Raw genomic sequence first — 15,747 nt, 5'->3', positions numbered from 1 at the left:
TAGCAAGCAGCAGAAATTTTATTTCCACCTGATTTCATCTCAGTAAATGTGAAATGCCAACTATCTTTAGTGCATCAAAATATTAGAGGGCTTAGAAGTAAAATTAATGAACTACTTATGTGCACTGATGAATTAGAGTCATCAAACTCTGTTGATATAATCTGCCTCTCTGAACATCATGTGATCACTGGTATAGATATGTTAAACCTTACAGAATTCAAGTTAGCCTCCTACTTCTGTAGACAAAAGATGGAGAAAGGAGGAGTTGCCACATTTGTTAAAAACAGTTTTAAATTTAAGAATATTGACATTAATCAATTTTGCTTAGAGCAGCACTTAGAAGCATGTGCAACAGAGATAGAATTTCATAATAGGTCCTTTATAATACTAGCCATATACAGAGCACCTTCAGGAAATTTCAACCTGTTTATAAACAGCATTGAAGATTTATTATCTCATCTAAAATTAAAAAAAACAAAGAACTAGTGGTTGCTGGTGACTTTAATATAGATGTCCTGAAAAACACTGTCAGTAAACAGTTACTGAAATCAGTTACATTGTCATTCAATTTAGTTTCTACTGTAAACTTCCCAACTAGGGTATACAAATGTTCTAAGACTGCCATTGATAATATATTTATAGACAATTCTAGGCAACCAAGCCACATTACAAAAACAATAGTAAATGGAACTTCCTGGCAGATTAAAACTGTGTGCCCGACCGAGACTCGAACTCGGGACCTTGCCTTTCGCGGGCAAGTGCTCTACCAACTGAGCTACCGAAGCACGACTCACGCCCGGTACTCACAGCTTTACTTCTGCCAGTACCTCGTCTCCTGCCCTCCAAACTTTACAGAAGCTCTCCTGCGAACCTTGCAGAACTAGCACTCCTGAAAGAAAGGATATTGCGGAGACATGGCTTAGCCACAGCCTGGGGGATGTTTCCAGAAAGGTCCCGAGTTCGAGTCTCGGTCGGGCACACAGTTTTAATCTGCCAGGAAGTTTCATATCAGCGCACACTCTGCTGCAGAGTGAAAATCTCATTCCAGTAGTAAATGGGCTATCTGACCATAACATGCAACACCTAACATTAAATCTTGAAAATTGTCAGGGTAAAAGATCTATCAGAACTGAGTACAGAAGGCCAATAAAACAGTCAAAAACTGAGAAATTTAGGAGATTGCTCAAAGAAATTAATTGGATGGATGTTTACAGCATCCAAAACACAAATGGAAAACACAAAACATTCATTAATAAAGTTAGCACCTTATTTGAAAATTGTTTTCCCCTGAAGATAACTCAAATTAAGCAGAAGTCTAATAAGAAACCATGGATCACACAAGGGATAAAGATATCATGTGAGACAAAAAGGAAACTATCTGGTACATAGGGACACCTTTGACACTAGCATTATAACTCATTACAAAAATTACTGCAAAATATTGAAGATTGTCCAGAAATCTAAACGCCTGCATTATGATAAGAAGATAAATACATCCAGCAATAAAATAAAAATAATATGGGATATAGTTAAGTCAGAGACAGGTAGGACCAGAAATGAGGAGGAATAAATAGCTCTAAAAATAAATGAAACCCTGGTAACAAACATGTTTTGCAAACAATTTAAACAAGTATATTGTCTCTCTTACGGATAGCATGGGGTTGCCAAGTTCAGTAAATAATGCAATGGAATATCTGAGACCAGTGCACGCAAGCAATCTCAGTAAAATGGAATTGACACTTACTTCACCCAAAGAAATAGAATCCATCATAAAGTCCTTGAAATCAAAGCATTCTAGTGGTTATGACAACATATCAACAAAGTTAATAAAAGAGTGTTCACGTGAGCTTAGTCATATCTTAAGTTATTTCTGTAATCAATCACTTGTCACAGGAACATTCCCAGACTGGCTTAAATATGCTGAAGTTGTACCTCTCCACAAGAAAGGGGACAAAGAAATGCCGTCAAATTACCGACCGCTCTCACTTTTGCCAGCTTTTTCAGAAATCTTTGAAAAGGTTATGTTGAAGTGTCTACTTAAGCAGCTTAATGAAAATAACATACTGTCAAAGTCACAGTTTGGGTTTCTTAAGGGTTCTGATATTGAGAAAGCTATTTACACTTACAGCGAAAATGTCTTTAATTCATTGGACAACAAATTAGAGGCAACTGGCATATTCTGTGACCTGTCAAAAGCGTTTGTGTGAATCACGGCATTCTTTTAAGAAAATTAAAATATTATGGTGTCACTAGTAGTGCTGCAAAGTGGTTTCAGTCATATCTTACTAATAGAAAACAAAGGGTGTCATTACGTAACACTTCAGCACTAAGCAAATCAGACATCTGACTGGGAAGAAATTACATGTGGTGTTCCCCAAGGTTCCATACTAGGCCCACTATTGTTTCTTGTGTATATTAATGACCTGTCATCTGTTACATTACCAGATGCCAAGTTTGTCTTATTTGCAGATGATACAAACATTGCAATAAATAGTAAATCAAATATAAATTTAGAAAGGGCAGCTAATCAAATTTTTTACTGACATTAATAAGTGGTTCATAGCCAATTCACTGCCATTAAACTTTTAAAAGGCCCACTATATGCAGTTCAGAACTTACAACAGATTTCCTTCTGGTGTGTGTATAAAATATGACGACATGGAAATAGGAGAAGTTGAGAGTGTAAAATTCTTGGGATTGCAACTTTATGATAAATTCAGTTGGGAGCAACATACTAACAAACTGATAAAGCACCTAAACAAGTCTGTGTTTGCAATGTGAATGATGTCAAGCATAGGAGATATAAATATAAAAAAACTGGCATATTTTGCTTATTTTCACTCCATTATGTCATATTGTACATATTTTGGGGTAACTCCACAAACTGAGAAAAAATTTTTAGAGTACGGAAGCGTATAATAAGAGTTATGAGTAGTGTAAATCCAAGACCATCATGTCGAAACCTATTCAAAGAACTGGGCATGTTAACCACAGCTTCTCAGTATATTTATACCTAAATGAAGTTTGTTGTAAATAATACATCTTCTTCCAACTAACTGCTTAGTACACAGTATCAATACTAGGAATAAGAACAATATACATGAAGATTTAAAATCACTTACTCTTGCCCAGAAAGGGGTCCAGTATTCAGCAACGCATATTTTTAATAAGTTACCAGCAACCCTTAAGAGTTTAGTTTCAGACAAGGCACAATTTAACATAATTTAAAAGAATTTTGGTGGTCAACTCCTATTCTATCCATGAATTTCTCAAGTGCAGTAGACAATTTTAATGAAAATTTATCATACTTTAATTTTTGACAATACTTGGTTGTAACAGCCAAGTAACTACCTACTGTGTAAATGATGGATGTATGGAAAGCAGATTTAAGTCTGTAAATAGTGGAAGTTTAATTTTAAATCTTGTACATAATCTGACTGTTCTTAACTGAGGATCACTGAAATGAACAATTTACTGTAATTTTTGACAATACTTGGTTGTAGTAGCCAAGAAACTAGCAAATGTCTGAATGATGGATTTAATGAAAGCAGATGTGAGTATTAAACCTGTAAATATTAGAAGTTTAAATTTAATTCATGTACATAATTTTACTGTTTATTGACTGAGAATCATTAAAATTAATGAAACTCAAGTTTTTCTACTTACATTTTTGTAATGTGTTTATCTAATATGTTCCACACCCAGGAGGATTCCCTCTTTTATGGGTCTATGGAATGAATAATTAATCTTTCTCTTGAAAATAGCAATCAGACAAGGCATCACCAACATGATACTGAAAGCACCGGTCCTCAAGGATTATTCATGAAGTTTGTAAAAGATGATATGCCACCAAGTAATGTTTTACACTTTTTCGAGATCAAAAAGCACACAAACCAAATGGTTTCGGTGTAAGGAGGATTCCTGTATTGCCACCACAAGTAGGATTGGAACAGCAGCACCTGAAACTCCACTGTGAGCAGCTCAGGTGACCTCGGGATCAGGCAGCCAGACGAAGTGGTGGTTGACCATGTGTTCAAAAGTCTTATCCATACTACTCGTAAGGGGTAGGCTACGTGCTGGTAACTGTTAGGGATGCTACTGTTGTGCCTGGTTTCATTAATGGAATTAATATTTCCCCCTTCCAAGTCAAGGGGTACTGTCCGTCACACCAGATCAACTGAAACCATAAAGGAGCTGTCCTTTCACTTCACAACACAAATGATGGAGCACAGCATAATGGGTCTCATCAGGTCTTGGAGCGGTCTCTCTGGCCACAGACAGAGCTGATTCTAGTTCCCACAAGGAGAATGGAAGGTTGTAGACTACTTCATTACACAAGAAGAAATGGAGCTTCCTCATCTACGCAGTCCTACGAAACACCTGAAATGCAGGAGCTTGTCTGGATGACGCAGGGACTTTAAGTGTTCAGCTAAAACATGAGCCATGCCATGTCTAGGTGAGTTCACCAAGACCACTTTTCAACAAGGCCATAAGGGGCTGTGTACTGCCCTTGCATGAAACCCACCTTACCGATTCCTGAATTTTTGCGGTGGAATTGGACCAATTAATGGATATTGTGAACTCCTTCCAGGAATCTCTCTTCTGTTCTTTTATCAGTCGGGTCACATGTGCTCTTGCATAAAGGTTTTCTGTAGATGGATGGTGTTTGAAATTTCGTAGAGCTGTTTGTCTGGCTCTGAATGCCAACCAACACTAGTGAATAAAACATTCTTGGTTTTACAGCTGCATCAATTTGAATAAAATCCTCAAGCTTTCGATGGCCATCTCCGCTATCGTCTTCAGAAATTCACTGACTGCCAGGGCTGCTACGGCTTCTCACTTATATAGGCATGATGACAGCATCATCAGCCAGGGGCAGGTACCACCTGACTTCACCAGTGCTGCCGCGGGCAATAGCTCCGCTAGCTGCCCGGGTCGACTTCTGTGCGCGTGCCACATTGGGTCAATCTGATTGGTTGCTGATGCTGTCATCATGCCTATACAAGCAAGAAACTGTAGCAGCCCCAGCAGTCAGTGAATTCCCGATGACGATGGCTATCGAAAGCTCGAGGATTTTATTCAAATTGACACAGCTGGAAAACTGAGAACGTTTTATTCATGTATGCTGTCATGACAGACTCCAAGGACATGAACCAACAGTAGTCATTACACCAAGGTACAGGTTGTCATCTGAGGTGATTGCTATACTGAGGGTGATATGGGCTACTGTATCCTGTGCACAATCCTTTTGTTCAAAAATAGCCTGTCGATAGTGCAGCAACCAATTTGCCCTCTGAATCATCCATCTTTGTGGTCTCGTGTCTACCACCACCAGAGTCGGCAGACGGATTCACACTGGGAAATGGTCATTAGAATATAAATCTGTAGACACTTTACACTGAACTGAGTGCTGGGGAGCAAAAACAAAGGTCAATGGCTGAAAAAGAGCCTCAGCTGTGGGAGAGTGTCATCTGACCCGAGTTCAAAAGGCAGACAGTCTCAGAATGGACAAGTTGCTAGATAATTTGAATCCTGCACCAAGAGATACTGAGCCCCACAGCATATTGTGTGCACTGAAGTCCCCCCCACAGGGAGGAATGGGTATGGGACAGCCCACAAGAGTTCCATCAGTGCATCTGCAAGGAATGTAGATGCACTGACTACAGATAACGCAGTGTGATGTTAAATGGTGCTAGGACTTTCATGGCAACTTCTTGCATGGCCATGTTAATAGGGACATCAGAGGAGTGGCATCTGTCATCAATGGGAACAGACACTCCACCTTTAGCCCTGTCTCTGGTAATATTGTCCTTCCTGTAGAGAGTAACCCCTTAATGCAGGTGTGTGTATGACTTTGAAATGGGTTTCTTGCAATCAGATGTAGGTCAGTTTCTGCTGGCCAGGAGGTGTAATTCTGCCAAATGTGATCTGTATCCATTTTAATTCCATTGCAACACAGGTGTCCCTGTGGGAGCCACTGATTAGCGATGGTTAGTCTTGCCTTTCTCCCTCAGATGCAGTATTTTATCCAGGTCAGGGGTAATGTTAGCCGGTGTCCAGCTATCCAGTTCCTCCAATTGGAAATCCATATCCTCAGGAGTAAAACTCCCATCTGAGAGGGAGAGAGCTCACCGGGCCGAAGGTTTAACTGCCACTTTCTTTCGACTTTGAACTACTTTGGGACAGACTTTTTCCTTACTTATGGGGGGAGTTGGTTGCTTGGGTTGAGGGGACAGCTTGGTAGGCTTATGACGGTTGGCAGCAGTATGTGGCTTAGCCATCACCAATGGCTTTTGAATGATTTCTGGTTCAAGTGTAGAGTTTTCCCATAGATACACAAAAAAAAAAAACATGTGTTCGTACTTGAATCTGTGGTCAGTTTGTGTGAAGGTGTCACTTTGTGACTGGGTACTTAATGGCCAATGCAAAAGTAGCAGCAAAAACTGAAGGTTGCTTAGCTTTGAAAGCTTTTTTAGCTTTACCACACAGTATGTGTCTCATGACTTTCAACTGCTGCCTTTTCCTTTCCTCATTGTAAACCTCACACTTGCTGCTCCATATGGGGTGATCCCAAGAGCAGTTTTTGCATTTCAGAGAAAGTGTACAAGAATTGCCCAATTCATGAGCTGAGCCTCCACAATTTCCACATGCAGCCATCCCATTACATCCCGTAGTTGTATGGCCAAATCTTTTACATCCGAAGCATCACACCAGATTAGGAACAAATGAACGAACCTTAAGACAGAGATAGCCTGCAAGGATGTGTTCACGTAATTCTGTACTACAAAACATTAGAATAAATGTTCCAGATCTTTCCAATGCACCAGAGGTTCTTCTCATACATTTCTGCACCTCAATAATGCCCATACTTTTCCATTCTCCACAAAACTCTGCAAGATCCATCTCGATACATCAGAACAGGTAACCACGCCTTTCCAAAAGTTAAGGGTGTCATTCAAAACAGCCGCGACTGGATAGTCACCTAAGGCCTTACATATCCCAGAAGCTTAGATACTTGGTTTGAAATAGCAGTTTCAACTAGAAGAGTTCCATTATGAAGTCATTTAACACTTTTTAGGGACCCAGCAATACCTTCCAATGCCTTGTGAAGGCATTCTCAAACATTTCCCCTATTCTCTTTATTGCAATGACAGTGTTATCGCAACTAATGGCCTGTTAATGTGGTTCTGAGACTACTACTCCAGGGGACTGACCAACCCAGCTCTCTGACGAGTGGGTGTAGGTACTACCTCACAGTACACCTGTCCCGTCAGGAGTAGTTGTTTGATGAGACCGTTCCATAGTGATACCAAGAGACGCTAGGGAAACCAACATCGACCCAGACTGAGCTCTGCATGCCTGAGCAAGCCTTACACGATCGGGGGTGGCAGGTAACTCAGGGGTTGCCTGCCAGACTATTTTATCTCAACAGCCATTCACTTCACCGGCACCTAACATACTTTGAGGGTTTTTTCTTAATAGGTGTGTGTGTACATTCCTCGCAGTCCAGGCAGTGAAGCCAAGGCCCCCATTCTCCGAAACATACAAAATCCCATTGCTGCACCTCATGGTGGTCACTGAAGCGAGCTGGAGCTTACGGTAAAGGACCGGCGACACCAGTTCCCAGCTCAGGAAACCAGGGTCTCCTAGCCTGTACCCACCAAACGAATGCTGAGCCCCTAAGGAGCCATTATTAAAAATATGGAAGCTAGTAAAATCTGCTGACCGCAACTGTTTAAACCAAAATGATTTTTGGTTTTAATAGGGATCAAATAATACGTATAAAAATGAATCTCAAATGAACACGCCAAATCTAGAAAGATACCTGAACAAATTCATGTACACAAATGGCACACACTGCAATATGCCCACAAGTACAACTTATCACAATGGTCCCGTGTAAAAGAAATCACAGTGGCTAATAAATGTTACCGATATTTGCACTCATTTCAGAAATCTCCAAACTATAGACAGCTGTATTGGTCGCAGGTTTGATACTATGCATGGCTTACATCTTAACAGATTTGAGTCAGCAACTGACAGCCAAACAAATTTCCAACTTTGTTACAACAACAGTAAAAGCAGCTATAGCAATACTGACAGCAACAATATCAATACCACCACCACCACCACCACTTGCAGCAGCAGAATAATCGTCACTGGAAACAAATGAGGAAAATCTTCAAAATCCTGCAAATGATACTTCATCCACATATGGGCCATGTTGTTGTTGTCATCTTCTTCTTCTTCTTCTTCTTCTTCTTCTTCTTCTTCAGTCCAAAGACTGGTTTGATGCAGCTCTCAATACTACTCTATCATGTGCAAGCCTCTATCTCCGAAGAACTAATGCAACCTACATCCTTCTGAATCTGCTTACTGCATTCATCGTTTGGTCTCCCTCTGATTTTTACCCTCCACACTTCCCTCCTGTACTAAATTGGTGATCCCTTGATGCCTCAGAACGTGTCCTATCAACCAATCCTGTCTTCTAGTCAAGTTGTGCCACAAATTTCTCCTCTCCCCATTTCTTTTCAGTGCCTCCTCATTAGTTATGTGGTCTATCCATCTAATCTTCAGCATTCTTCTGTAGCATCAAATTTATTGTCCATGTTTCACATCCATACATAGCTGTATGTAAACAGCTGAGGATACACTAGAGATTACAATGGCTAAAGCATCACTATCACCATCGGTATCAACAACAAAACTTGCAGCATCTGCACCAACTCTAGCAAAAACACCAACATCTCCAGCACAAACAACTGTAGCAGAAGTAGTGCCAACAACAGCAGCTGTAGCAGTACCATCACAAACTTATGCATTTCATAACAGCAGCATCAACAGTAACAACTGTACCATCAAAGGGAGGGAAGGGAGCTACAGAAGAAGAAGCAGTGTCACATGTCATGGGTAGGTGGAAAGCAGACCTTCAATCCTCTGTGCCTAAATGATTTTTTGGTCTAAAGCAGCAAGAGGAAGAAGCCCACAAGATTAGTAGTGTAAAAGCTTCTATAGACACACTCCAAAATGTCCAATCTGAAAGGAATAAAAGTGTTTATCTTAAAATTTACTGCTAATTTGAATATGAAAGTGGTAAAAGATAAAGAATTTACTGTAAGGAAATAATAGATCGGTATTTGCCATCACAAAGTAAGAAAGATTACTGGAGTTTTAATTTTTAGAATTTATTGTAAATAAAGGATAGGTTTTATATTTTTTGCTTAAGTGAATATTAGGCTACTGAACATTAGTCTGTGGTGGTACTACTACAGCTGCTGCTGTTAGTACTGCTTCTGCTTCGGTTCTTTGTGGTGGAGATGATGACAGAGGTGCTGTGGCAATCTGTTAACTAGTCACTCAGTTGCTCTATTATGAGACTGGATTTAGATTTTTTTCTTTGAACAGAACTTTGAAACCGCTGATATATTTAGTGAAAATTTTAAGTCAGTAATAATATCCTTCTATAAATCAACTAATGTTATCACAAATACATTTTTAGATAAACTAGATACGACATTAGATGTATTAGAAGACTACATGGATGCACTATGTTATAGTACGTGGAGATCTGAATACAGATTTTGTTACAACACCAATACAGTGTCACTGAATTGAAAAATCTACTAAGACAGTGCAATTTACCCTCTCAATAATCGACCCGCAAAGACCACACCTGTCTGGACAATATTTTGGATTTAAAATTACAGAAGAATTGTGATGACAGTGTTCCCATTTGCAGATCAAAATCCTATATCCTTACAATATACAAGTAGGTCCCCTCTTGATATCAAGAATATAACTACACCAGTCACAAAAGTTATCAAATGCGTCACTGAGGATAAAATTATCAGCTTTTGTCATTCTCTTACTGAAAATTGGTTTGGCTAATGCTATGGTGACATTTCACTTTATGTTATGATATGTCATTTATATAAATGATATGCCCTCTAATTCTACAATATTTCTGTTTGCTGATGACATTAGCTTGGTAGTGAAGGACATTATGGGCAACATTGGCTCTGTTTCTGATAGGCTACTGTAGTTTGTGACGAAAGTTCATGGCTTGTAGAAAATTAACTAAGGCTAAATCACAGTAAGACTAAGTTTTTACAGTTTCTAACTCACAATTCAACAAAATCTGATGTTTTAATTTCACAGAATGGGCATATGATTAGTGAAATTGAACAGTTCAAATTTCCAGGTGTTCAGATAGATAGTAATCGGACATAGAATGTTCAGGATCTTGTTGAAAGACTTAATGATGCTATTTTTATTATTTGAACGGTATCTGAAGTAAGTGAACAACACGAAAATTACTCTACTTTGCTTATTTTCATTCACTTATGTCATATGGTATTATATTTTGGGGTAACTCTTCCCAGTCTAAAAGGATATTTTTGGCTCAGAAACTGGCAGTTCAGGCAGTAGGGTTGTGCAAGTTCGCAAACCTCTTGTTGACCCCTGTTCTCTAGTCTGGGCATTTTGACATTGCCCTCTCAATACATCTATTCTTTACTGTCGTTTCTTGTTAATATCAGCTTATTCCCAAGAATAAGCAATTATCACTCAGTTCATACTAGGTGGAAATCCAACCTGCATTTGGACCGCACTTCCTTAACTCTTGCGCAGAAACGTGTGCAGTATACTGCTGCGTCCAGTTTCAATAAGCTACCACAAGAATTCAAAAACCTTAGCGGTAATCCACGCACTTTCCAATCTAAAATGAATTTCCTCATGAGCCACTCCTATTCTGTTGAGGAGTTTCTTGAAAAATTAAGCTGATTCTCATGTTTGCCGATTACATTTACTTAAACATATGACTTTCTTGGGTTTATGAACATTTTATTTTATCTATTATTAGTTTTATGTTGTAATTTCATATGCTGACACGTTCCATGACCTTTGAGATTTGCTCCTCAATTTGGTCCTACAGAAAGAGATGTGTAAATAAATTAATATTTGACAGATTTTTGAGGCATTTTTTAAAGAATTTACTGAGAGTTTTTCCATATAGAAATGCAAAGTAACTGACAAAGCCTTCAAAAACCAAAGTTTCAAGCAGACAATATCCATGTTATACCACAGAGTCAGGCAATTTTAAAAATCAAGTTATATTGTTTTACAACGTATACAATAGCTCTATAGACTGGCCATGACAGATTAGACCATGTTAAATCTGGGAATAAGAATAAAGGCCACTGTGGAATCCAAAAAAGCACAGAACCAGTTTTGCGACTGGAGTCAGCACAGGTTGTTACCATCATCTGGATGGTGCATTATCTGAAGGAGGCCTACTACTAGAGGATAGAACCAGTTATACTTTTACTCAATGACTGTGCAATCGAGACTTTCTTACTAATTTTAAATATGATCAAGATCCAATAGTAACTCAGTTTTTGGGCAAAGTGTAGTTGAATAATACCAAAAACAGCGACCAGCTTGAGAAAATTACGTTATTCAGTAACATCATCTCCAAGACCTTCTGACTACTCGATGACAATTGGTTCAAAAATTAACATAAGTGATCAAATGACCAATTCAATATTCAGCTTCAAAATATATGAACTCTTATTGCACACTATTTGCATGCCACAAACAGATGCAGGTAACTAGTGTATCTGTTTGCTCATTTGTTACCTCACAAATAACACTGCCTAGCCTGCCCATTGTTAACTGTGACAGGAAATGTGTGACAAACATTCAAAACAACATACAACACAATCCTACCAGAAAATTATCTACCCATATCATTGTGTGGTTGATGATTTTAGAACACACACAAGTAACAGAACTAGGTAAATCTATATCATACTCATCTCTCGCCCAAGGCACTCTTTCAGTGATGAATATACTTATATACAAATGGTTTCAAAACATCAGAAAACAAGTACTTAGTGCACTGTTTAGAGACTTGCAGGTGATGAACCCATTAGGCCTACTGAGTTATTTCTGTACAGTATCTATATCCCAGAAACTAACACAGTAAAAAAAAAAATCTTCAGACACTTGAATAAACCAAAATGTTTGTCTTATTATTACATGGTGAGAAAATGTAACTACTCTGTTTAGCAACCATCTATGTATTACAATGATTGATTGCAAAATTCACAGCTATCGAATAAAGCCCATTTCATCCACTAACAACAAAAGAAATAGAAACTTAAGTGACGGGTCAATTCGGTTACAACCATCATGAATTTTATAGGAGAGTTGGATTCAACCTAGTTCAACTACTAGCTTGACTATGCTCTAAATTGCAATATCAATAGCATGAAATGTTAGTTAATAAATTACACATTGATAATTGCTATCGGATTTACATGCCAACCCCAACTATAACTGAAAATAATAGTAACTCACAAATTCCAACGGATTTTCAAAACCATAGACACTATCTCTCTAAATAATACACCAAATTAACTGCAGTATTTGAACAGCTGAAAATTAATGTGACATTTCTGTTTGTATGCGACCAGGAAGCTACATATCTTGAAACACCGAAGATCTACCTCAATGAAAACCCAACGCGTAATTACTCAAATATGACAAAATGAGAAAAAATAAAATCATTGAAAAATTATCCAACAACACAAAAAATTACTCAGTAGAAACAAGCAATATAATGTACAAATACTTACTATTGCCTACACAGTGTGTGTTCTCCATTTTTAATTTCGATATACTTTGGTTCGACATTCGCTATGCAGTTCCCTCAGCTTGACACAGCAACAGTTGTATTACAAACGCAGGCACTAGTGAATGAACTCAAATCTTATTTTTTGCGTCACAATACCGCAGGATTTTCAATTAATTCCATTAATTAGCATTTGTTCAAACAGGCCATACGCTCGATGCACTCCATATGGTATACCATGAAGTTGCCCAACACACCTCCCACAATCTGTCAAAGATCAAAATGACATGAGGGGAAAAAAGTTATTCTTGGTTCCGACCAAAGTTCTTCACCATCTAAAAAAAAAAAAAAAAGAGCCGATCAAATCATATTTTACAATCTGAGGAGATAGCATAAATATTTATTAACGTGTATATCCGAGAGCTGTCAAAAGTCAAACAAAAATTAATAACTACCATACTGTGCAAGATATTTAAACTGAGAAAAATTATCCATTTCGTTTATCATTATTACGACAGAAGTTACATATCAGAAACATAACGCTTTGAACTCTTGGGATTATTTTTGATATGGTTAGCACGACTACGTTAAGACATGAAATCATTCACACAGTGACACTTCTTCCTGACATCTCTATGACGTATGCATACCCAGTTTCGACCGCCGGGGATGCTTATCGACTTTCACGGTCGAATCGACACGGAGCGCGGTTCGCACGAAGCTACGTGGTATACTTGCTCATAACTTAATAACTATTAGGAATAATACCACTGGTCGCTGTTTCCAACACTCATTAATTTCAAGTAATAAACTGCGGCTAATCAGGATATGCATTTCAGAAATGCTGTCTGCAATTTGCACAGTAAGAGTGCATGCCTCATAAGGATCAATAAATGAAAACTTATTTAAAGATCACACATCAGTGGATAAACACACTTTGCCTCATCTTATGCAATTTGACCTCTTTATTGACTTCTTTTTAACTGCGCTGTTCATTCTTTTGAGGACATTTGCATAACGTTATGTCGACTAGTTACATCCACAAAATTAAACATACTTTGCATAACACAACAGTAAATGTAGTATTATATATATATATATATATATATATATATATATATATATATAATAGGCAAATGTTGTCATCGAAAATCTGAAACAGTTTTTGATCGATTTGGTTGACTTTTTGCACAATACTCTAACAAATATTCAGAAACACAGACAGGGCCCATACATTTTTTAAACCATAATGTACTAGTTTTTAGTTCAATTCCTCTGTGAAAATGAAGATACTGTGCTGTGAAGATATGTGGCTTAGTTTTCTTCCTCACAGCAAGTTTTAACTATGATGTCAGGACATTTAAATTATCATAAAAATTGTTTCTCTTATTTATGATCTTTTCCTTACATGTAATTTTAAATAAAATACATATACACAACATTGAACTGTTTTGTTTTATTCCATGCAGTCAGTTTTAACAGCAGAGTTGTATTTATGACTTATCAGATTGTGATTTATTTATCATTTAGCGTATGTGGGTCAGATTGTGATTAGAATACTACTATGGAACTTGAAACATCTGAAACTTTGCAATACCAACCATTAGCGGATTAAAACAATATGAAATACTGTCATTGGAGACACTATCCTCACAGATCCAGCAGTTGGAGATGTTTCTCTCTGTGCAATAACTAATCAACTAGCTCCCAGAATCAAATATTTTTTATTTTTTCTTTTCTCTCATTATTAATTATATGAATGTTTTCTTTTCCTTGTTAGTAATAATAAATTTGTACATTGCCACAGATGATGGCAAAGATAGGATTTTAAATTTACGTTTATAACACAAGAACAACAGCCAGAGAATATTCAATTTTTTAACAACTTTGTTTCAATTTTACTTGAGAGTTACGTTTTACATCCCACACAAAATGGACGTGTAATTTTTACTTGTGCACCAACAATGTGTGTAGTAAATTCTGTGTGTGTATAAAAGAAAATATACATGTTAAAAGTTATCAAAGCCACAAAATATTCTTATTTATTACGCTAATATTCGTTCACAAGCGTGACCTTCGCCTCCAATCATAAGAAGAGGCAGTAATTTCTTCCATCCTGGAAGACATCCTGAAATATATATATGCCAATAATCAGGATTTAGTGGATGGACTGTATGATCAGAAACCACAGAAAATTAGAAGAGGTAGATTAATGATATCATAGTAATGTAATTATGAGTTCTTTTATATATATATATATATATATATATATATATATATATATATATGTGTGTGTGTGTGTGTGTGTGTGTGTGTGTGTGTGTAACAATTGAAGAATTGCCTTTTTGTTAAGCCCCAAGTTTGCTGCAACTTTCAGTCACTCTAAAAATCTATATCGATAGAGTAAGAGAAATTATTATGATACATTATTAATTTTTGTGGCTTTAGTATTTGTGCATTGCATTATATTTTTCTTACACGCTGAGGAAGACTGTTCATGGAACCAATATAGTTTCAACAAGAATCCGTGCTTTAATCCCAGTACTGCAAGTAGTAATCATCTCTCATTATGTAAATGTCATGCCAATTCATATTCTTTGTGTTAGGTGTTGGGCTGCCTCCCAGTATGTTTATTCCAAATCGATCAGCACAATTAGCGACCAATTTCCCAGGACGAAGTCAGAGCTAAACATGAAAAGACTTTTTCTAGCGAATGTTACATGAACATACCCAAAAATTTTGTCATTATTGTGTAAAAGAAAAACTAATTTTTGTCGATTTTCTTATTGTTTGAATATGAGTGCAACAGAAGCCATATTATATTAACATGAGGAGCAGAGAATTAAAAAGATCACTTTACCCACCAACAGGAGATGTAAGTGAGCTGCTAAACTACGCAGAGAAGGTAAGAAATTTGCACAATAGCTTGCATGATGACGCTAAGTAGCGCCTCTCTTATCGCAGCTTGCTTTCCTTCCTTTTTTCTCACGATTTCGCTTGTAGTTAATTTATTAATCGAAAGCACTCTAAAATCATACCAAACTTTTACTCAATAGTGCAGCGTAAATTATTATGAAAATTTAAATCATTTGTGTCGTAATATTTTTCAACAA

General features: G+C 37.4%; 1 protein-coding gene across 1 annotated transcript in view; it reads right to left on the bottom strand.

Moving 5' to 3' along the window:
* Window positions 1-12,922, bottom strand: part of LOC126480833 (uncharacterized) — a 54,137-nt gene extending 41,215 nt beyond the window's left edge. The window contains exon 1 of the mRNA XM_050104177.1: window positions 12,639-12,922. Coding sequence (XP_049960134.1) covers window positions 12,639-12,696 — 58 coding nt within the window. The 5' untranslated portion in view covers window positions 12,697-12,922. The remainder of the gene's footprint in view (window positions 1-12,638) is intronic.
* Window positions 12,923-15,747: the final 2,825 nt, after the last annotated feature.

This window comes from Schistocerca serialis, chromosome 5 (assembly GCF_023864345.2).
Source record: "Schistocerca serialis cubense isolate TAMUIC-IGC-003099 chromosome 5, iqSchSeri2.2, whole genome shotgun sequence".
Classification (NCBI taxonomy): domain Eukaryota; kingdom Metazoa; phylum Arthropoda; class Insecta; order Orthoptera; family Acrididae; genus Schistocerca; species Schistocerca serialis.
The sequence above is the reverse complement of the archived record's forward strand: the minus strand, read 5'-3'. Positions and strand labels throughout refer to the sequence as shown.